Source organism: Peromyscus californicus, unplaced genomic scaffold (genome assembly GCF_007827085.1).
Source record: "Peromyscus californicus insignis strain IS unplaced genomic scaffold, ASM782708v3 Scaffold_11__1_contigs__length_118956290, whole genome shotgun sequence".
Classification (NCBI taxonomy): Eukaryota; Metazoa; Chordata; class Mammalia; order Rodentia; family Cricetidae; genus Peromyscus; species Peromyscus californicus.
In genome coordinates this window covers 67,667,996-67,692,473 of record NW_026294402.1, presented here as the reverse complement: position 1 = coordinate 67,692,473, position 24,478 = coordinate 67,667,996, and the positions used below count along the sequence as shown (strand labels likewise).

The following is a 24,478-nucleotide window of genomic DNA, read 5'->3' as shown; positions in this document are numbered from 1 at the left end:
GTTTCTACCTAACAAGGCCAGATACAGCGGAGCCGCCACACCCACCCAGCATTTACTTGAGGGTTCTGGTCAGCATCTCCCCAGCCTTCTCAGTGTTTGCTGATCAGAATGACTGTATTTCAAATATCTATATTCAAATACTCCAGTAGTACCTTGTTAATGTAAATATATGCCTCAGGGGGCTGGAGTGGTGGCTTAGTGTTAGGAGTACACACTGCTCTTGCGGGAGACCTGAGCTTGGCCCCTAGAACTATGCTGGCGGATCACAACTGCCTGGAACTCTAGCACCAGGGGATCCTTCGCTGGCCTCCACAGGCATGCATGTGCACACTATTTTAAAAATATAAAATTATATTGAGAGTGGCTGAAATAGCCCACCACATCTTATCTGTCTCAGATCCAAGGAGGCCCAATACTCGGAGTTACGGGCGGGTCCTTGAAGGGCTGGGAAGACCAGCAGACGATCACACGTACCTCTTTGAAAGCAGCCATTTGTTTCTGGATTCGGTTCACAAAGCGCCACTGTATAACAAGGCTGAAAGGAAAAAACAAACAACAAAACATCTTCTCTCCCTGCACACAAACCAAGAAATACCGTTTGCTTTTCTTTCTTTCTTTTTGTTTTTTTTTTTTTTTTTTTTGTTTTTTGTTTTTTTTTTTTGGGTTTTTCGAGACAGGGTTTCTCTGTGTAGCTTTGCACCTTTCCTGGGACTCACTTTGTAGCCCAGGCTGGCCTCGAACTCACAGAGATCCGCCTGGCTCTGCTTCCCGAGTGCTGGGATTAAAGGCGTGCGCCACCACCGCCCGGCTTTTATTTGGTTTTCGAGACAGGGTTTCTCTGTGTAGCTTTGCGCCTTTCCTGGAATTCACTCTGTAGCTCAGGCTGGCCTCAAACTCACAGAGATCCGCCTGGCTCTGCCTACCAAGAGCTGGGATTAAAGGCATGCAGTACTACCGCCCGGCTCTCCAAGAAACACTTTTAAGACATGCTTACTCCAGTTATAACAGACAGACTAGCTGGGACCTCGGCAAAAGCTGAAGAGAGACAGGCAGAACTAAGGTGTGTTTTTTTCTGAGAAAATTGAGATTCTGGCCATGAGGGAAGAGAACAAGCTAAGGAAAACCTTCTAAAACAGGGGGAAAAAAGCAGCAGAGAATTGTCTCTAGGAAATCCTTAGAATAAAGGACTCACTAAATATACTCCTTTTTGTTCTTGTTGGTGACGACGATGTCTGAGCCTCCAGTTTTCAGTTCATGTTGATGTGTCTAAATTAAACATGACATGAAAAAAAAAGTGTAAATGAGTTACACCAGAAGCCTGGTATTTTAAATTAAATCCATTCAAAAGCTACAAGCCAAGAAAACTGAAATATTACTTGTACTAAAATGAATACAGAATGAATCAAGCGTCAAAGCCCAAATACTGGCTGAGAGACAGTTCTGCCAGGAGAGTTCAGAAAGCGTCTCGGGTGCGGGACGGTGCCTACGCTTAGGTGACAACATTGGTTTTGCAAGCAATGTATTATCTGAAAGTGTACAGACCTGTCCAAAGAGTTCCTCATCAATGATAAATCTGAGGTCCAGCTCTGTTGGGTCATTCTCAAGAATCCAACGCAGTGAACTGTAATATTCACTATCCTAGAAGGGAAATAACATTTTAATTAATTAATTAGTTTTGCAGTGCTGGGAATTGAACTCAGGACCTTGTACATCGTAGGCAAGGACATCCACAGAGTAGCATGGGAAAGCTGCACTTGAACATCTGTATAAAGATAGCTGGACATCCACACCACTACATTGGTGCTGCTGGGAAGATGGCAGCCAGGCAAGTGCTGGCGTCCCAAGCTTGACGACCTGAGTTTGGATTCCCTAGCACCCATATGAAAAGCTGGGCACAGGGCACACACCTGAAACCCCAGGCCTAGGGAGGTGGAGACAGGAGGATCCCAGGAACTCAATGGTCAGCCAGCTTGGCCAAATCAGTAAGCTCCAGGTTCAGTGAGACACTGTCTCAAAGAATAAGATGGAGAAAAGGGGAAAGACAGTGACATTGGCCTCTGTTCTCCCTAAGTGCAAACCCATATGCATACACATATACACACAGTGCATGAGCATGTCTACACACACACACACACACACACACACACACACACAGTGAGCGAGCACACAGACATGCACACGCTGTAGCAAGGATCTGGTTAACTGGGGAAAAGATAAAAATGTTACTTGCACATCTTATCCACTCACACCTAAACTGAGCTAAGCTGCCCAAGTGAAAACATGCCAGTTGGTAACCTGGTGCCCAGTTCTCTGTGTGAAGGCAGTGGTTGTAGAGATTTTAATCATAGGGCTAAGTAAAACATTTTCCAAATAAATCTAACTTTCCTGGATTTCCAGACATCTCCCTCCTGGGATTGTGAGGTTGTACTTGAAATGTCTGAGTTCATTGCTGGCCCACACTGAAGAAAAGTTTGAATTAAATATAAAATCTTAACTGACCCACACAATAACTGTGCTCTCACAGTTTCCAAAGAACATGCTGGAGCTGGGGATGTGGCTCAGCTCAGGGAGTACTTCTTGGCATGTGCAAAGCCCTGAGTGTGATCCCTAGAAAAACATGAACCAGGTGTGGTGGCACACACCTGTAATCTCAGCACCCAGAAGTCAGAGGCAGGAGGCTCAGAAGTCATCCCTAGCTACACGGTGAGTGTGAGGCCAGTCCATGCTCCCTGAGACCCTGTCTCAAACAACAATAAAAAACACAACAAAGAATCAGCTGGGACCTGGGGAGATGGTTCAGTGGTTAAGAGCTCAGCCTACTCTTGCAGAAGACTGCGGTTTAATTTCCAGCACCCACACTACAGCTCACAACCATCTGTTACTCCAGTTTCAGTGGACCCAGCATCCTTCTCTGGCCTCCGAGGGTACCAGGCATACACAGAGTGCACATACATAGATGCAGACAAAACACTCATATGCATAAAATAAAAATAAATCGTTCTAAAAAAATCATGATGCTTGTACCAATAAAGGATATCAAGAGGGAATAACAATGTACTCAGTACACATGTATCCACCATGCCCAGGGCCACCAGCAGCGGAGAGAGACTTGGTCCTTTGGCTTCTGTTTCTGTACAGGAGCCCACCACAACACCCTGCCTTTGGAGCACCAGCTTTAAACATATGCCATTCACCACCAACAATTACAACCAAACCCTGGTGTAAAGGATATGTAACTACTGCATAGCAGACAGAACCCAGGGGAGGTCTGACAAGATGCCTCAATGGGTCAACACCTGCCACCAAGCTTGATGACCCGAGTTCAACTGCCGGGACCCATATGACAGCAGCGACTCCTGCGAACTGTCCGTTGACCTCACAGGCATTCCATGGTACAAGCAATGCTCCCCATCCCCCAGATAAATAAATGTCATAAAAATAAATACATAAAAAATTTTAAAATTTAGCAGCCAGTCGGCCACAGCTCAGCAGGTAAGCCTGAGGAGCAGAGTTCAATCCCTGGAATCCACATGATGGAGATTACTGACTACCTTTATATGCCCAAATGAACACATAAACAAAAATATGTAGATGTAAAAGATAAATATAAAATCATTCAGAAGGTATAACTAATATTTGCAATGCACTAAAAATCTAAGATGTACTGATGGACACAGGCATAGGAATAAAGTCAGGGTGTGGTGGACACAGGTATGAGACAGGAAAACTATCTCATCAGAGAAAGAGTGGGCAATGGATATGCAACCATTCACTGCAAAGTTCTTTCCAGTGTATTACATGCTAGAAAACGTTCACTTGAGTATTTTTGTGGGTCAATGACCATGTATGGTGTAAGTGAGTCTTAGGCATGTACGTGTAGAGGGAATGGAGCACACACCCACTGAGCACAAGTGTTCTGTTCTGTCTTTCTCCACTTGATCCCAAAGACACAGGAACTGAGGGCTGACCCTGGAACTGAGCTTGTGGGCAGCAAATCCCAGAAATCCTCCAGCCTCTGTCTCCCACAGTTCAGAGGTTACAGACACCCACACAGCCATGCCCAGCTTTTTATGTGGCGAGATGTCAATTCGGATCCTTGAACACAGGCACGGGTCCATCCCTTCAGTCCCCATTTCCATTTTGAGGAAACAGTGAAATTGATTAATTTCTGTTTTGAAAACCAGTTCTCTGGACAGTGTGAGTAGCTTAGTGCTGCCGCACTACCTCAGCATGTGCAAGGCCCTGGAGTGTTGAAATCCAGCAATGGAACAACCCCCGAGCCCCAATTCTCTAAGCCTAGTAAGTGCGTAAGAGGGACCTACCACAGACTCCATGTCATGCAGCGTTATCATTTTCTGAAGCATCATCTTGTAAAAGGGGCGGATGAAAAAGCCTTGTAAAAAACAAAATAGATTTAAGATGATTATCAATTACAACAACAACAACATCAAACCCACATTAAAACAAGTTTGCTATGTGACACTAACCATCCAGCAGCTTGCCATGATAAACTGCCATGCCAGCCACACGACCGATGAATTTGAAGTAGGAGAGGTGATCTTCGTTACATAAGCCCGAGTTTGGATTTATCTGGAGGGTGTAATTATCCCTGTAAAGACAAACCACATTTCTTGAAATTCTTGACATTTCATAGGAAAAAAAACTTACACAGGCAAGTGATTATGAAAATGTCCCCTCTTTTTTTATTTTCCTCTACTAAAAACCAACGCACTGATAATGGTCTTTAAAAAAATATCCATTTCAGTCAAGATAGAAAAAAATCCCAAAGGCAAAACCTACTCATTTTTATGTTCAAAAGACAAAGAGAAAACCTGACGCTTGGTCTAACATGGCTGGACTTTGAAGACAGGCGGTTGTACAACAATTTCCTCCAAACTGAATTCAAATACTCCCTCCAAGACAGAGGGCGGGGCTCGTAAGACTCAGGCAGTGGGGCTGGAGAGATGGCTCAGTGCTTGTAGAAGACTGGGGTTGATTCCCAGAACCCACATGGCAGCTCACAACCAACTGTAACTCCAGTTCCAGGGACCTGATGGCCTCTTTTGGCCTGTGAAGGTACTGCATGCTTCTAGTGCATAAGCATACATGTAGGAAAACACCTAAACACATTAAATGAAATAAAAAACAAAGACCCAGGACGTTATCAAAACTTACAAGACGTAGCCGGGCGGTGGTGGCGCACGCCTTTAATCCCAGCACTCGGGAGGCAGAGGCAGGCGGATCTCTGTGAGTTCGAGGCCAGCCTGGGCTACCAAGTGAGTTCCAGGAGAGGCGCAAAGCTACACAGAGAAACCCTGTCTCAAAAAACCAAAAAAAAAAAACAACAAAAAAAAACAAAACAAAAAAACAAAAAAAAACAAAAAACAAAAAAACAACAAAAAAAAAAAATTACAAGACGCACAAAGCCCTCTCCAGGGGAGAGGAATGCTGACCAACTGAGCTACCTGAAGTCATGCAGGGAGCTACAGGGACAGGGACAGAGCCTTGGTGGGTCCTCACCCAGGTGATGGTGAGCTTCTCTATTACCCGGTTGCCTTTGCATCATCCCTGCCACCAGAAACATCCCTCACCTGTCTTCTGAAAGTAATCCAAACAATTTCATGGTTTGCCACGTTGGGCTCTGGTAGCATCCTAACTTGTCTCTTGTCCGCCCCTATCTCAGGTGAATAGAGGTTTGTTCATGTTTTCCAATGAAATGTTACTTGACATATGCTAAGTGAAATAATGCATATGCCAAGGCCAAATGCTGCATGGTTCCACGTGTCTAGTCTACTCTTCACAGAGAAGAGTAGCCTGGGGGCTGCCAGGAGGTGGGGGACAAGAGTTCAATGATGCAGGATGTACTTGAAATGCCAGCCAAGTGAGGGCTGGGGTGGGAGCTCTGTGGAAGAGGTCCTGCCAATTATGTGCAATCCACAGTGCACACAAACACACGCAAAGTTAAAATGGTAAGTTTGATGTTATATACATTTTAACACAACTTAAGCAGTCACCTCTGACATACAAGTTACAGTCCCCCATGACACCAATCATGTAGCCCATGCTTTCTAACGTGCAACCTAACTTTGGAGAGTGTGATTTTTTTCCCCCCTACCTTCTACACACAGTCATTTAAAGTCTTTATGCCAGGTGTGGTGGCATGTGGGTATAGTCTTAGCTAATCAGGAGGCTGAGGCAGGATTCTTTAAGCCCAGGAATTCAAGGCTACCCTGGGCAACACAGTGAGACTTGGTAATAAGGAAAAACTTACGTAGCAGAATATTCAAACAGCCCATAATAAGGGTTAAACATCTCCTTTGAAATGAGGAAGAACCATTCCCGAGCAACTCCTCCATAATCAAGTCCCTTTTCGCCATCAAACTCAATCCAGAGTCGAGCCTTCAGGAAGTCAGCTTTCTTCACACCCATAATCCTCCGGTAAGAATCCTCCAGAACATTTGCGCGGCGAAGTTTCATTTCAAATTTATTTGGAATGTCATTCTGCAGAGCCAGGAGAGAGATGGTTTAGATCAGCCCAGTGTGGTACCACACTCCACTCTGTGCCCACAGTCCTTTTCCCTTTCTTAAGTAATCCATCAGAAAAAACCCACCTGGGTGTACTGACCGTTTTATCTCCTCCCTTCCTCAAGAAACAGTCCATTCTTGTCACCCAGGTTAGCCATGCACTTGCTATATAGCTCAGGCTAGCCCAGAACTCAAGATCTTCTAGCACCCTTCTAACTCCTGGACTTAGAGGTGTGTGTCCCCACATTTAGCTTGGAATTATGGTCTTAACATTCTTCTACAGTGGCAGAATGTAGATTTTTTTCCCCCTAATCACTTCTGACTTCTTTGTCTAAAGAAGCTACAGCTGGTGAGAATAAACCCTAGAAGGCATTTTGCCAGTCAGTAGTGCACTCCATGTTGTACATGGTCTGCTCATTCTGCCATCAACGCTCCACAGCTGGCCACCTGCCCACGGCCAGCCACTCACTACCAGCCTGTCCTTACTGCCATCCCAGGCACTGTCCTCTCTATCTGATGGCTTCACTCATCACTCTTCCTAACAACACTATAATAAGTACTGTCTCCATTTTAACATGAAGAAACCTGAGACCACAGAAACAGAAAGGACCTGACTTCCCGGCCTCTGCTCTTACTGTAGGACACTTGGCTCCTTCGTCTCTTCGACGTCCATGCTTCAGAGACAAATGCAGGTAACCATGCCTCAGACCCCACGGTAAACACTACAATGTACCCGAGTGTTTTCTCCCTGAGTGCTGTGTGACAAGTGTCTAGTGGGTACTGTTAGGAGAAGTAAAGTTCTCAGGCTTCTGTCAGCTCAAAGACAGACAAGTTATTAGGAGCACACATGATTCTGCTGGTGTATTTAGGGAAAGCAGAAAGCCCCACGGGAACTAAATAAACAGCTCACAGAAGCAATATACGCAGTGCACCGGTTTCTTCTGCGGCTCAGGCAAGTTAAATAGTGGTAGAACTGGGGAAAAGAGGTTTGCAAACAGTAATTACCAGGGGGCTGGAGAGATGGCTAAGTGGTTAAGAGCACTATCTGCTCATCCAGAGGACCTGTGTTCAAGTCCCAGCACCCACATGGCAGCTCACAACTGTCTGTAACTCTAAGATCTGACACCCTCATACAGACATACATGCAAGGAAAACACCAATGCACATAAAATAAGAATAAAAAATTATTTAAAAAAAAGGAGAGAGACAGACTAATTACCAGGCAACGGAAGTGCCCTGTTCTGGGACAGGCCCCACCCACAGTGGGGCTAGGGATGGGAAAGAGAACAAAAACTCGGTGTCCGATGTATTTCCTCAAGGACTGTACAGTACAGTGTGGGTAGAGGTAACTGGAAATACTGTCACTTCCAAACTTACAGGAGCTCCTAAGAACAGCTATCTGTGTGAGTATGTAAGACTGAGCTCTTGGCCTGAGTTCCAGGCCAGACTGTTTGAAAACACCCGTGACTTATGTATTTAATATCTATAAATGTGGGATATTGTATGTGCAGGCCAGAGGTCAATCAATATTCAATGTCTTCTTCAACTGTTCACCTTGTTTACTGAATTGTTTGTTCTCATTATGTAGCCCCGGCTGGCCTGTAAATCTCTATGTAGACCAGGCTGGCTTCAAATTCACAGAGATCCGCCTGTTTCTGCCTCCTAAGTCCTGGGATTAAAGGTGTGCGCCACCAGGCCCAAGTTCCCATCTTTTGAATTTTTTTTGTTTTTGTTTTTTTGGGGGGGACAGTTTCTCTGTGTAACCTTGACTGTCTTGGAACTCTCTATGTAAACCAGGCTGGCCTGGAATTGAAGAGACTGCCTGCCACTGCCTCCTGAGTGCCCAGCAAGCCCATTATCAACTAGACTATCTACCCATCTTCTTTAAAATCAGAATGCCTAAAACTCGAAGACAATTTTCAGAATAATTTAGACACCAAAGTTCTAGAGAATTTAAAATTCATTTTCTATTTAAAAATTCTATTGGGAAATATAGTATTTACAATAAAAAAAATGTAGTATTTTATTTTGTCAAATTTTGAAAAAGTCTGGTATCCAACCCACCATTTTGAATCAGTCGAAGTACAACCCAACATTGCCACCTAGTGGCCATACTCCTAAACTGCAGGGAAAGACAGAAAGGACCAGCACATGAGGAAGACATTTAAAATGTTAGTTACACCAAAGGATGGGCAGATGAGTTTAATTCTAAATATACTTGCAGTTTGGTGATGGAAAAAGTGCAATGAACATAAATACCAAACATAAGGAAATAAGTAACAATACTACCATTTGGACTTCACTGTTAATTTTTGAATTATGTGGAAATGTGTTGTATTCAGAGCTATGAAGAATGGGTGGCTATTAACACTCAATGTGGGAAAGGAATCCAGAAGTCTTGAACACAATCAAACACAAGGCAAGAAGAAAATCTCCAAAGCACAAAGTCACAAAGACGAAGCCCTATGAAGGAACACACTTAAGCAAATGTCAAGATGTTTTTCTATATTACAAAGACTCCTGAAAAATAAACATGAATGTAAGTATGCTGCTTAATAAGTTATCCAGAATGTACACCTCCTAGGACTGGAGAGATGGCTCAGCAGTTAAAAGCATGCTCATGCAAAGGACCCAAGTTCAGCTCACAGCATCCACATTGGTCAGCTCACAACCGCTTGTAATTCCATGTCTAGGGGATCTGATGCCTCGGGTCTCCTCAGATAACTGCACTCACACCCCCCTACACAATTAAAAATTCATTCATTCATTCATTCATTCATTCATTCATTTGAGACAAGGTTTCATTTATTTATTTATTTGAGACAAGGTTTCACTATGTATATTTGGCTGTCCTGGAACTCAGTATGTAGACCAGGCTGGCCTTGAACTCAGAAATCTGCCTTCCTCTGCTTCTTGGGTGCTGGGATTAAAGGTTTTACGCCACCATGTCCAGCCTTTAAAAATAATTATCTTCTGGATAAGTGAGACAGTTGATTAGCTTGAACTGATTGCGAGACACCCAGGCAGTGGGACTGGGACCTGTCCTCAGTGCATGAGCTGGCTGTTTGGAGCCTGGGGCCTATGCAGGGACACTTTGCTCAGCCTGGCAGGAGGGGACTGGACTGAATTTACCAGGTTGAACTCAATCCCCAGGGGAGTCCTTGCCCTGGAGATGGGAATAGGGGGTGGGCTGGGGAGAGGGCCTGGGGCGGTAGGAGGAAGGACAGGGGAAGCCGTGGCTGATATGTAAAATTAAATCAAATTATAAAATAAAAAAAAGAAAGAAAAGAGAAAAAAATAATCTTTTAAAAATCATGGGGCTAGGGCTAGAGAAATGGCTCAGTGGTTAAGAGCACTGACTGCTCATCCAGAAGACCTGAGTTCAAGTCCCAGCACTAACATGGCAGCTCACAACTGTCTATAACTCCAAGATCTGACACCCTCATACAGACATACATGCAAGGAAAACACCAATGCACATAAAATAAAAATAAAAGGAGAAAGAAAAAGATCATGGCTCAGTGCTTAAGAGCACTCACTGCTCTTGCAGAAGACCCAGGTTCAAACTGACATGGTGACTCGACCATTCTTAATTCCAGTTTCAGAGACTCAGCACCCTCTTCTGGTCTCCACAGGCACCAGATCAAGTACATGCACATAGGCAAAACATTCATGCACACAATAAAATAAATCACTCTTTAAAAACTTCTTTAAGGCCGGGCGGTGGTGGCGCACGCCTTTAATCCCAGCACTCGGGAGGCAGAGCCAGGCGGATCTCTGTGAGTTTGAGGCCAGCCTGGGCTACCAAGTGAGTCCCAGGAAAGGCGCAAAAACTGCACAGAAAAACCCTGTCTCGAAAAACCAAAAAAAAAAAAAAAACTTCTTTAAAACACCCCCCCCCCACACACACACCCCCACACCCTTTCCCTATGAGAAAGCAACCACTCAGTCTTCAAACACAGTAGGATGCATCTGGACCGCTCCCCAAAGTCTCCCATCATCCCCGCCTCCCAATGGCTGAGAAGCTGATACAATGTCACTAACCTGCTTCTTCATCTTTCTGCGGAAGAACTCGTACTTCCTTTTGTAATCCCTGGAGTAGGGCACTGCCTTTAGTTGGAAAATTTGGAAAAACAAAGTTTAGGTTGGTTTTATTTGCAACAGCATTATTAGCTCCCCATGGATATCTTATGAGTATACACAAAGAATTATTTGGAAATTAATGTTTCATTTGAAGAAAAGCAAACAGAAGAACAGTATTTTTTACAAAATTTCCCTTTAAGATAAAATTGCATTCAGCAGTCACTGTGGCTAAAATTTTTTCATGCAATTTTTTTTTTTTAATAAGAGACAGAGTCTCTCCATGCATCAATGGCTATCCTCGAATTCTCTATGTAGACCAGAGATCCCCAGAGATCCTCCAGAGTGATGAGAGTAAGGGCATGTGAGACCACTGCCCGCCCATACAATATTCTTAAAATGTGACATGCCAGAAGCAAAATAAATCTTTCAGGCAGAGAAAATTTAGAAACAAAAATTCTACTTCTGAAAAGGCTTTCAAAGTGCTTTTGCCATTAAAGAGATCATTTGAAAAGTGCATTTTTTCCTTGAATTCCCAGGAGTTCCCTTTGTTACTCATTATTTTAAGCACGTACACATCGAGATACTAGACACTAATCTAAAAAAACCTCATGTTCAATTTCTTATTAATTTTGTGAATTAACAAACAAAACCTGAAGAAAAAAATGGAAAAAGTGGCTACATAAGAGTGATTTTCCAGGGCTGGAGAGATGGCTCAGAGGTTAAGAGCACTAACTGCTCTTCCAGAGGTCCTGAGTTCAATTCCCAGCAACCACATGGTGGCTCTCAACCATCTGTAATGAGATCTGGCGCCCTCTTCTGGCCTTCAGTCATACTGTATACATAATAAATAAATGAATCTTTAAAAAAAAAAAAAAAAAAGTGATTTTCCTATAGTTAACCTGACTCAGGAGTAGTATAATCATGGGACAGTGTAATATTTTTACAGATATGAATAAGGTTTAGACAGTGGGCTTCTGCGATATGACTACAAATAACTCATCCTGACTCAGGCTGTTTCTGTCGGTTCCACCCTTGACCGGGAGCACTGGGATGCAGGCGACTTACTGGTCCAGCTGTTGCCACATCCTGCATCCGAGGGTCTTCCCACTGGGTCTTCTTTGTGTCTAAGAGGGAAAAGAAAAGAGATGTTCCTCTTCCTCATGTCTACAACCAAGCAGCAGGCAGAACTGCAACAGAGTGCCTCGGTACGTACTGTGATTGATATAGAAGACTCTTCCATCTGTGTGGGTCCTTTCTTCCCAGCCGGGCTGGAAGGAAACATTTATTCCAATTATTTCAGCACCAGGCCTTAGATGTACAGGTTATTTAAAAAGAATCCCATAATAAAAAAAAATTAAAAAACAAAAGAAAAACCCAAAACACTGGCACTGGCTGTATGCTTACTTTCCACCTATCACTGTGAGCAGAGGACTCAATAGTTTAGTAATAGTTAGATAATCCTACATCTGAAGGTACAAATGGCTGAGTTTGTCAAGCTAGCTCAGCAGCAGAACTTACAGGTAAAGGTCCGAGATCATTGGACGGGTCGACTGGTGTCTTCGCTTTTAGTTCAGCAGGGACTTTGGATGTTGGATCGTCCTTTATTTGGGTAAGACACAAAGAAAACCACACAAATTTTAAAATGATGATACCACTGCGATACAACTGTTTTGAGAAGTCGATGGACATTTCAAACACTCTCTCTGGAGTTGGAGAGACAGCTCAGTGTTTGGTAAAGCATTTGCCATGACAGAGAAAGGACCCGAGTTTGGATCCCCTGAACCCATGTAAATGCCAGGGCGGCACCACAGTAATTACACCATTGTAACTCTAGCCTTGGATGGAGGAAAAGGGATCCCCGAGCAAGCTGGCAGGGAGACTGGTGGTACAAGCTGCAGGCTTGAGTGACAGAGCCTGCCTCATCGAACTATAAGAAGAACAATGGAGGATGATTTCTGGTATCAACCTCAGGCCTCCACATGCATTCACATCACACTCACACACAGACACGCATGCATACATGCAAATAGGCAGCAAGCATACGTATGTACACACATGCAGCACACATACATGAAAATGGAAAAATAAAGAAATAAATTAGATATTGTATTTCTTTCTTTCTTTTTTTTTAGTTTTTGAGACAGCTCTCACACAGTCCAGACTGGCATTAGAGTCTTGACCCTCTTACCTCAGCCTCACAAGTGCTAGGATTACACGTGCATGCCACCTCACCTCACTCAGTCTTAATTCCTTCACTTATTTCTCCTTCTAGAAGATAACAGTGTGAGGTAGTCCTGCTGGGAGGTGGATAAGATCACTTCCCGGGAGATCAGCACTGATGTCTTTCACTGAGACCCACTTCACCCCAGAGAGCCCACCATCCAGTCTGCTGGAAACTGAACTACATCAATTTTTTCTCTGTACAGAAACTGGTGTAGGATGGTGCATTATACTGACCATCTGGGCTGGTGACACGGCTCAGCAGATAAGGTACCTGCTCCCAAAGCCTGACAACCGGAGGTTGATACCCGGGACCCACATGGAAGGAGAGAACAGACTCCTACAAGCTGCCCTCTGACCTCCACACACATGGACACATACAGGATAAATAAATGCATGAGTATAATCAAACAAATGAATAAATAAATAGGATAGGCTGTGGTATCTGTTTGAGTATTGATTTCTTTTCCTTGAAAGACAGGAGGGTAGCCTTAAAAGAAAGTAAGATCAATTCACATCTTAAAAAAGAGAACAAAGTTAAATCTATTTGGATTAGTTAATGTATAATTACTTTAATATTATTATATTAGTCAAGTTAAGTTCTTTTAGATTTGTTTAAGCTATGTTGATCTTTTAAATTAGTTACTAAATCTCGAGTTATAAATCTGGAGAACTTTTTTGTTGGTGATGAGCTAAACACCAAACAACTTTAAGATTTAAACTAAAAATATCAGGACTTAGCAATTAAGAGCACTGGCTGTTCCTTCAGAGGACCAGGGTTTGGCTCCCAGCACCCATGTAGTGGCTCACAACCATCTCTAACTCTAATTTGAGGGTATCTGACACCCTTTTCTGGCCTCCATGGGTGCACAGCCATATACATAGGCAGTCATACACATAAAATATGTAAATAAACTCTAACAATAACAACAAATCTGTCCTGCCTAGTTTTACAGAGTCTTTCTGTTAATATTAATAAATGAGATAAAAACCTGAAAGTGCTCTGAAAATAGAAAGTCTCATACAAAGGTAAAAAATTATTATTAAAAATCTTTCTAAGTCTTTATGACCAGTGAGCCACAACCTGGAAACAGGAAGTAACAGGAGTTTATGAATACCTTCATAAAATCTAATATAATCTCAATAAGAAGCATAAATTTACTTTGAACACAAATAATATTATTAAGACTCAGTTGGGCCGCACGGCGGTGGCGCACGCCTTTAATCCCAGTACTCAGGAGGCAGAGCCAGATGTATTTTGTGAGTTCGAGGCCAGCCTGGTGTACACAGCAAGATCCAGGACAGGCTCCAAAGCTGCACAGAAAAAAAAAAGAAAAAGGAAAGACCGGTTGGAAAGCACTTGCTAGTGTATACAAAGCGCTGGCTTCCATTCCCAGCAGAAACACGGCCTCATGTGTGGGGGGACTTGGGAGGTGGAGGCAGGAAGATCAAGAGTTCAAGTTCAGATTCAGTTATACAGCAAGTTCTAGGTCAAGATGGACTACATAAAACCCTTCCTCAAACAATAACAACAAAAAGAAACCCAGGTCCAAACGAAGACTTTTCCATGTACTTCGCTGACGATGAGGAAAGCCAGACTGCACTAACACATGACAGTCACAGAAGCAATTGCTGATAGCAACTTAAAGAAGGAGCACGGCAGTTATCCAGATGGTGGTCTTGGTGGTGTGGTCAATAAAGAAAGGCCTCCCATTTGGTGTATGCCGGACTTCCCAACCTTTAGGAAGGAATCTTTGCTCAGTGTTAGATGGCGGATTCCCCTGTTGAGCAGGGTCACTGGTGGGGAGCTGTGGCTAAAGGCCTGTGCAGCTCTGGCTCGATGGTAGCTGACTGGTCTCTGCTGTGGCCTGGCATATTAATTAAGTCAGACTGAAAAACTATAGAGAACTCACAAATAACATAATTAAAATAGCTAGCTTAACCCATGAAGAGAAGGCACTCTCGTAAAGCAGTCCTAACATTTACTTTTTATGATGTGGAGGTGGTGTGTGTGTCGTATATGGATATGAGTGCAGGGGCCTGTGGAGAGAGTAGAGGTGATGGGACTAAACTTGAGTCCTCTGGAAGAGCGGCCAGAGCTCTTAACTGCTGAGCCAGCCCTCCAGGCCCAAATCACCAACATTCTAATCTTTTTTCCCCGAATTTTAAGTAAAGTTTTCTATCAATCTGTTTTTATAATAATTTAGTCAACTGAGTTATACTAATTTTCTCAGCTAACTAAAACCCAGTAAGATGTCTGTTACCCACTGTGGGCACATCTGCCAGCAGCCACAGCTGACAGCCTCTGTAGCAGAGCTGTGAGGTACAGTGCCTAGGGCAGAGAACTAGCCTTGCCCGCTAAGACTCACAGTGGGACAGCCCAGCACAGAAGCGGCTTTAGCCAGGGAGACGGGGAAGTGGGCAGAGGGACTTGCTGCCAAGCCTGAGGATCTGAGTTTGATTCCCCAGAACCCACATGGCAAGAGGACCAACTCCTGTAAGTTGTCCCTTGATCTACACAGACACAGACACACACAATCACCAAGACTACCCATTAGCAAACTATCTCTCAACATGGGCCCAGGGAGATGGTTCCATGGATAAGACATTCCATGGGTGTGAAGACCAGAGTTCATATCCACAGTACACACAAAAAAGCTAGGTGGGCACGGCGGGCAGCTGATGGTCCCGGTGTCTGAGAGAGACCAGATCCCAGCCAAAACTCCAAATTCAGCACAAGAGCCTGACTCAGTAAATAAAATGGACAGCAACTGGGAAATACACATGGTGTCACCTTCAGGCCTCCACACATGCATGCACTCTTGAATGAATGAACACAGACGTACACACACACACACACACACACACACACACACACACACACACACACACACACACACACTTTTCTCACATGCATTCACGCAACACCACAATCACCGGAAGTCCATGCATACACTGGACTAGACTACTACTCTGTTCTCCTACGCCCGATTGGAGTCGACAGGAAGTGTGCTGCCTGAGCTCACCCGGGAAGCTGGAAGAAGACCCACTTAGAGTGCAGAGTACCTGCATGGTGGGCTTGGCCCACGTGGTTGTTTTGGTATTGTGGTCTACGTAGTAGGCCCGTCCTTTTTCATCTTGTTTTTCTTCCCAACCTGGTGGCAATCCAGATGAAGTAGGCAAAAGCTAACGGTAACAAAAAAACTCCGTGTTAACCAGGGAGAGCTCCTGATGGAAGCTCCTGGCCTTTCTTTACTGCTAGCACTCTGAAACAAACCCTTATTTTATTTTGGACTAAAATCACTCACCACAACAGAAAATGGGCAGATGATACATTATAAACAATGTATTTAAATCGTATTTTAAAATATATAAAAAAACAGCAGTTCACTTGGGAAGAAAGAAAACACACAATGAACATGATTAAACATGTGAACACTAGAAGCCATATACTTAGGGACACACACACACACATGCACGCAAACACACACACACACACACACACACGCAAACACACATGCACGCACACACGCACGCGCACACACTGATGAGATTATTACTAACGCTGGCCCACTTTGCAGATTGTAAATTGAGACTGCATCTAAGGAAACAGCTGGTATGTGAACAGAAGCACACTAACCCCAGAAACCCCATTTAAGTGCAGGCAGGCAGAGGCAGGGCATCTCTGTGAGTCAGCCTCATCTGCCAAGTGAGTTCGAGGCCAGCCAGGACTACATAGTGAGATCTTGTCTCTGCTTACACATGCTCTGGTGGGATAGAGGAAGTCAGACAAGACAGGATGTGGATCCCAAACCAGAGTAACAGGGTAGTCCCTCTATGGCTTCTATGATTTGTTGTCATGGTGACGAGGCCAGTGGCCCTTAATCCTTAGCACAGGATGAAAGGAATCTGTTGTGGGATAATCTTTTTACACACTGTAAAGATGTGTCCCTGTCTAAGGCACCTTTTGATTAGTTTAATAAAGGGCTGAATGACCAATAGCTAGGCAGGAAAGAAAAGGTGGGACTTTCGGGGAGAGAGAGGAGTTTAGGAAGAATCCAGTCTCACGGGAGATGCCAGGCAGACTTGGAACAAGTTGGACATACAGAATGGGAGAGAGAGGTAAAAGTCATGTGGCAGAACATAGATCACTAGAAACGGGTTACACAGATTAATAGAAACGGTTAATTTAAGTTGTAAGAGCTAGTTGAGAACAAGCCTAAGCTAAAGGCCAAGCTTTCGTAATTAATAAGAAGTCTCCATGTCATTTGTAGGCTGGCAGTCCCACAAGAAAGTCTCACTACAGGAATGGTTTTCAGTAGAGAACCGTCTTCTGAAGACAGGTAAGCCATTCCTGAGCTGATGATTCTGGAGCCTAAACATCCCCATGCTGTGATTCCATGAACGCACAAACCTCATTCTCCTAACTGAGTGTGAGGATTGGTGGGAAAGTGAGGAGGGACTCCCACGAGAAGCGTAATGTGCAGAGAGGAGAGAGAAAGAGAAACAGGACTTTGAGGATAGCCAGGAGTTGGGAAGAAGACAGCAGGTGGCAGGCAAGGAAGGAGGGCTGAAAAGGCAGAAGTTTAATTCTATTTGGAGAAACAAGAGGGGCTGGGGACAGAGCTGCATCGCTGGAGTGCTTGTCGAGCGAGCAGAAGCTAGCTGTTTGATCCCCAGCACAGCACAAGTCAGGCATGGTGGCCTCGGCCTGGAATTCTAGTTCTTAGAAGATGGAGGCAGGAGGGTCAGGAGATCCTGTCACAAATGAAACCAAAGTGACCACACAAAGTAGTGAGACCTTGGTATAAAGAGGGGAGTAGGAAAGAAGACAGAGGTGACAGATGACCGTTAAATGCCAGGGGTCTCTGCTGAGTGGGGACCGAGACCACCGGAGAGGAGGCGCCAGGAAAGGAAAACTCCACCCTGGCCACTGGTACACACACTGGCCTCCGAGATGGAGGTCTCTGACTAGACGCCTCACACACAGGGCAGAGCTGGCTGCTGGGTATCATGTATGAGGTGGCAGTGGTCTAGCAGCTCCCAGCAGCACAGAGGCCCAGCTGAGAAGCCAAATCCCACCCACCGTCATCAGCAGAGGGCCTGCTTTACATGAGCAACAGTTCTGAGGTTTGACTTCCAAGATTGTACCCTGTGTCTCCTCAGCCCTGCTCGGCAGTCACTCACACTCAGTGTTGAGCTATGCAATAATTAAAAAATGACCGAGTCTTTTATCTTTCACTCTTGGCTGAGGGGAGAGGAGAAAACTTACCACAGGAAGTGCAGGCTGTTCCTCAAAGATACAGGCTTGCAAGCCGCCACTTCCGCTGGACTGATTCTTGAGGGAGGAAACAGGTAAGGCTTTAGGTCTTCCCTCAGAGCAGACAAGGATGAGGGTGATGGTGATGGAGCAAAGAAAGGCCGCTGAGCTCAGGGAGGCCCACAGGAGGATGTCTTCCTTCTCTCCTCCCTCTACCCGCTCTGTGTGTGCACTTTCTCCTGACCCCTCTGCTGGACCTGGATCTTCCTGTGCTAACTCATTCCCTCAGCCTCGGCAGACTTTCTAATTAGTGCTCAACACATTCACTTTTTCTGATGGTGAGGGTGTGGCTCCTGCTCTCCCTAAATCAAATTCTCCCCATTTGTCACCTTAATGCCTTCACAGTGATAAAAACTTCCTGCTGCCGCCAGAGGGCTGCTCGAGTCCCTTGGTTCTCTGGCTGCAGCCTCCTACACAACTTCAGCTACCACTCGATGTACAGCACCAAACACAGCACTCCCGCCCTGGGCCGCCTCTTCCTCATCTCCAGTCACATCCAGCCTCACAGTCCACCACTGGGCATTCCACTCCAATGACTTATTTCCCAGAAATCCTATACTCCCTCATTCTCTTTCCCTTGATACACAAGCTCTTAACACTAACTGAAATATCTTGTATTTGTTATTAAATGACATCCAAACTTATAAACACACATGAAATCAGAATATCCTACACTGTATTGTTTATGGTAACACAGATGGTAAACAATCTAAGTTCATCACAACAGGAAAACAGTGGATACTTTCAAGACAACTTGTACAAAAGCCATACCAGAACCTGAAGATTGTTTCTGGTGATTTTAAAAGAAGTACATCGATATTCATGGAAACAGTCCAATCAGCAAGTGAAAAAAAGTCCATAAAGGCATATGTAAGATGATCTCACGGGGATGAGGCTGTGGCTCAGAACAAGGGCACATGCTCTGTAAGCATAAGGCTGAATTTGATTCTCACACCCCAAACCAACCAACCCACCAACACAAAACAGTAATTAATACACATACAAATAGACCATTTACAATTACGTAGAGGGGTTGGAGAGATAGCTCAGTAGGTAAGAGTACTTGCTCCTCTTTCAGAGGACCAGATTTTGGAATCCAGCACCTATCAGGTGACTCACAACTACCTGTAACTCCAACTTAAAGGGATCTGATGCCCTCCTCCAGCCCCCACGGGTAAGACACTCAAGTGCACAAACCCGTATACAGATACACAGATGTATACACATATACATTAAAAATAAATTTGTAATTTTTTTAAAAGTATATGTGTATACATGTATGTTTATGAATTTATCTAAAATGTTTAGGATACTATATCGCAAGCCATTAAGAGTCACCAAGGGAACATAATTTCAAGTTAAGAAGGGAGATCCAGTTATTGTTTTTAGACCTCAATACTGTCTCAGGTTTAAACACAAGGTAAGAATACTCTTAACTGGTGACACTTGTACATGGCCTAAGCATGACAAGTCTATGACATCACACCTGGTTTTTACTTTACATGGGTTCCAAGCATTGTCCTCAGGGACTCACATCTGCATGGCAAACACTTTACTCAGTCTCTCCCCATACCTATTCTGGAAGTCAAAAAATTCTTTGCCCAGCCCCGACTAATTAATTAAATGAATGGGAAACAGAACAGGCAGGCGGGAGAAAGAAAGGGAAGGAGGCAGATGGGCAGGTGAGCCGATGGACACTCGTATAGGAAGGTACACTCAGCTGTGTAGGGAAGCTTCTTGAAGAAGGTGCTGGAAGTTCGCAACCATTGCCCACTGAGGTCCAACACTGAATAATGGTTCCTCTAACTGGTGTGAGCGTGGCCATGGACAAGTAGGAACAGCTGGATTCCAATGACACCTGACTGATGGCAACAGGCAGCTGCAGAACTGGCCCACAGAGCACAGCGATGACCCCTGTACTAGAATGGAGGTCGTGTGCAAGCCAGGGCTTTTGTCCGCTTTATTGCAGATGGACTCCCAGAGAGGGATTATTTATGGTGCCTAGCACCTGGCCAGCCACAGGAACAGTCACTTGCTGACCAAAGCAGAGAAAGACCACAGCATCCAGAGTCAACTCTGCCTTCTACTGCATCTGCATCACAATACAGATTAGAGAAGACAGCCAGAGTTTCTCACAGGAGTAGTGTATGCTGGGATGCTTGCTCCTGGACCCTGCAGACAGCCAGTGAAACCATCCCCTCATTTCATCCACAGGGCTCTTATTTACACATGTATACTGGTGACATCTGTGATGTAATGGTAAAACCTCACAGAGAGGATGAAGAGATGGTTCCGTGGCTAAAAGCTCCTTTTGCTCTTCCAAAGGAACTGAGCTCAGTTCCAGCACCCATAAGGTATTTCACAACTGTCTCCAACTCCAGTTCCTGGGGATGGATCAGTTAGTTACTCACTCTGTCCTCTGAGGACATGAGGCATGTACATGGTACACATACATGCAGTCAGAACACTCATACACATAAAAATAAATCAGAACAAAACAAAACAAAACCATTCATATAATCAAAAGAGACAAGTATCCTCCACCACCCACGAACTAGCCTGGCACACACAGGTAGGGTCGTGGCAAACTCAAGATGCCTTCTAAATTGTGCCTAAACACAGGCAAACTAAAAACCCTAGCTAAGCCACAAAACAACGAACAGCTGCCCCATCGGGGCAAGTAAGTGACCACTCTTCTCTCCTGCTCACTGAGTTAGTGTCATCTCAGGGGAGATCTGAGACATCCAAGCACACAGCTCTCTCCACTCCCGAACAGCATGCAGACTGAAGTCCTCCTGTCTCCTTAAACCCTCCTTACAATTACCCAACAAGGAGCCAACATCACTGTCCTCCCTGGCAGCCTTTCACGAAACATGTGTTCTCTCTTGCTGAAATGTGCAAGGAACTCAGCTCTGGCTTCAGTGTTTCTGGTGGGTTTGCCTGGAGGATGGTGAGTAAGGGACCTTGTGACTACAGTGCACATTAGGATTATCCACACTCTGCTCCATACTGTTAGTGGGATAAGTGAAAAAACCACTACACTATAAAGTCCCAACATGTTGTGATTATATGCTATTTAAGACAAAGGTTTACATAAACAGAGCTGTTGAATCATACTTATAATATGAAGTCACAAAGCCATGACAAAATCTAAGGTATCTTACTGAGCTGGTGACTGGCTGGCCAGTGGCCGGATTTCCACACACAGCGAGTCTGGTATCTAACTCCTCTGCAAGGCGAGCCTGTACATCTCCGTGACCCGACGGAGGTGATTGGAAGGCCTGACCGCTATACACAGCGTTCTCATCTTCGCGTATAATTTCCCAATTCTAAAAAGAGCAGAATCCACTTGAGCCACACGGACACTCATCCACTGCTTCAAGACGTGCTGGAAACAGGAACAAGACAAGGGTTCATACCTCAGGGGACTCCCGGTTGTCGGCACTGTCCACTTCCTCCGATATCTGCCGCCTGGTGGTAAATGCCCGCTGAGCCTGCAGCTGAATGTTTCCATTCTCAGCATCTGTGGGGTCATCCCTAGGGCAGAAGTGTAAGAAGGCATCACTCCTGCCTGACCACAGTTAGAATCCTAACCAAAGAGTATGCGCGCGGTTAGTAAATACTTTGATTAAATGGACTGGTTTTGGTCAAAAGCTATTTTTTAAAAAATTTTATTTATATGCATTGGTGTTTTGCCTGCATGTATATCTGTATGATGGTGTCAGGTACTCTGGACCTGGAGTTATAGATAGCTGTGAAATGCCATGTGGGTGCTGGGAATTGAACCCGGGGCTCTGGAAGAGCAGTCAATGCTTTTACTGCTGAGTAATCTCTCCAGCCCCAAAGCTACTTCAACATGTTGATTCCCTTGTCAGCACACTGGTACCTGGTCTGGGGGACTAGGGCAGAGGGAGAAGTGGAAAGACTCATGCAAATGTGTAAGGAACAGCTGATATTTCCTTCATCACTGTGCCTAGGGTAGTGTTGCAGTGACCAGAAGCAACTCAGGGAGGAAAGGGTTTATTTATTTTACAGGTTCCAGTCGTCATCAAGGAAGTCAGGGCAGGAACTCAAGGAGGGGAGCTGCTGAATGCCATGCTTCCCCATGGCTGGCTCAGCCTGCTTTCTCATACAACCCAGGACCACCTGCTCTGGGGTGGCACCGCCCACAGTGAGCTGGGCCCTCCCACATCAATCATCAATCTGCATGTCCACAGGCAGATCGGATGGAGACAATGCCTCAAATGAGGGTCCCTCTTCCCAGCTGACTCTTAGCACGCCTCACGCTGACAAAACTGACCACCACAGATGACTTTAGCACTCATTTACTATTACTTTACCATCTCGGCATGAGACTGAACCCAGGGCAGTGCTACAGTCACATCATAACCCGATGAAGTGAATAACTGATAGAACTGGTCTATTAACAAGGAGCGGTACTCTCCACGCACGTGCACAAGGCCAACAGCAGATGGTGCAAGGACCCCATCCCAGGCAGCTTAACAGATCAGGATCGGAGTCCAGGAAAGGTACAAACCTTAGGCATTTCTGAGTTACATTATCCCAGTTACTTCTGGTTAATAGAAATAGGCTATCAAATCGGGAATTTTATTCCCATGTTCAGGAACCAAAACGTTAATTAAAACATTACAAGTACTTCTCTGTGTATGTGTGTGTACCTGTAATGTCAGGGGCATGCATGGGGTGGTCAGAAAACAACTGGCAAGGACTGCTTCTCGAGTTCTACCTTGAGGGTCCTGAGGATCCAACTCAAGTTGTCAGGTTTACTCACTGAGCCATCTGACTGGCCCCCAGAACATTAATTTGTTTGCTGTCATATTAGACCAGGACAGTCAGAAAACTTTACAAATATACTTATTGGGGTGGGTGCCGCCTGTCTCTGCCTCTCAAGTGCTGGGATTAAAAGCGTGCGCCACTACCCCCAGCTCTTAGATGTAATTACTTTTAAGTTGACACATTAAAAAAATTGCATATCCTGGGTCTGGAGAGACAGCTCAGTGGTTAAGAGCACTGGCTTCTCTTCCTGAGGACACAGGTTCAGTTCCCAGTACCCACAGGGTGGCTGAACAACTGTCTGTAATGCCAGTTCCAGGCAATCACATGCTCTCTTACACGCAGACACACAAGTGGGCAAAACAGCTACGTACACAAAATAAAATAAAAATTAACAACAAAAAGTACACTGGACAGTTTGGGGTACTGTGTGATTGATGGGTGTACATACTATGATGACTTCGTAACAAGCCAATCTCAGGCCTGGCACACTTCCTTCGTGGGTCACTGCTGGGGGCCGAACACTTAGCTTCTCCTCTTGCTTGTACAGACCAAGCACAGCCTCTTACTAGTCCACAGAGCACAGGAGCTGGGTCCACCTGTCCCTCTGCCCACAGCCACTGCTTCCCCAACGAACTCAGCAACCAGATCATATTACTCTGCTGTGGCTGGTAAAAACATTAATTGTGACGTTTCCTTCTAAGGAATGTTTAAAAAATTTTCTTTTCCATCTGATTTTTTTTTTGTTTTTTTTGGTTTTTCGAGACAGGGTTTCTCTGTGTAGCTTTGCGCCTTTCCTGGAACTCACTTGGTAGCCCAGGCTGGCCTCAAACTCACAGCGATCCGCCTGGCTCTGCCTCCGAGTGCTGGGATTAAAGGCGTGCGCCACCACCGCCCGGCCCATCTGATTTTTACACCAGCTACAGTGAAAGACACACGCATGATTCTGCTCAGCAGGTCTGCCTGTCAAAGACAAGAGGGTGGCTTTGCAGAATCTCCTACTTTCCAGTCGGAAGGTGATACCTCTGTGGCGGAGAGTGTGACCACTGGTCTACTTTGGAGGGACTTGAGGACAGGCCTGACGTTCTTGGGAAATACCAGATGTACAGTATCAGGAGGTTAATGGACTAGTAAGAGAAACTAAGTGTGTGTCAAAGACCCAAATACTGAGAACAGCCACGTGAGGCCTCAGGAGTAGGAGGACAGACGGGGTTTGACACGGAAAAGTCTGGAAGCATGGGCAGTGTTTGTTGGTTTGCTCATTTGTTTTGGCGCTGGGGACTGAACCTGGGGTCTTGAGCTTGCTAGCCAAGCTTTACTAGTGAGCTAAATCTCCAACCACAGATGTACAATTTGTACTAAAAAAGTCAATTAAGGAGATATCAAAGGTCATTCTGTCCTTGCTCTCTCCATGTGGGAAGGTTTGTGTCCACTGTCCAAACTGGAGAAGGATCTTGAATATAGGACCATTATTAGTGGTTCCTCTATGATTTAAAAAGAATTTATATTTTAAAAATGACGTACTATGGTTGTACG

At 44.9% G+C, this 24,478-nt stretch overlaps 1 protein-coding gene across 6 annotated transcripts in view; it reads right to left on the bottom strand.

The window, feature by feature from the left end:
• Positions 1-24,478, bottom strand: part of Nedd4 (NEDD4 E3 ubiquitin protein ligase) — a 92,282-nt gene that overhangs the window by 6,577 nt on the left and 61,227 nt on the right. The window contains exons 11-24 of one of the 6 annotated variants that reach the window (XM_052714097.1): positions 21,568-21,685; positions 21,313-21,477; positions 18,101-18,166; positions 15,895-16,014; positions 12,127-12,207; positions 11,822-11,876; positions 11,674-11,732; positions 10,570-10,635; positions 6,272-6,501; positions 4,488-4,609; positions 4,323-4,393; positions 1,543-1,638; positions 1,193-1,266; positions 475-535 (exon numbers count right to left, since the gene is read on the bottom strand). In XM_052714097.1, the coding sequence (XP_052570057.1) occupies positions 475-535; positions 1,193-1,266; positions 1,543-1,638; positions 4,323-4,393; positions 4,488-4,609; positions 6,272-6,501; positions 10,570-10,635; positions 11,674-11,732; positions 11,822-11,876; positions 12,127-12,207; positions 15,895-16,014; positions 18,101-18,166; positions 21,313-21,477; positions 21,568-21,685 (1,384 nt within the window). The remainder of the gene's footprint in view (positions 1-474; positions 536-1,192; positions 1,267-1,542; positions 1,639-4,322; positions 4,394-4,487; positions 4,610-6,271; positions 6,502-10,569; positions 10,636-11,673; positions 11,733-11,821; positions 11,877-12,126; positions 12,208-15,894; positions 16,015-18,100; positions 18,167-21,312; positions 21,478-21,567; positions 21,686-24,478) is intronic. The other 5 variants (XM_052714104.1, XM_052714112.1, XM_052714122.1 and 2 more) reach the window with 5 other exon arrangements.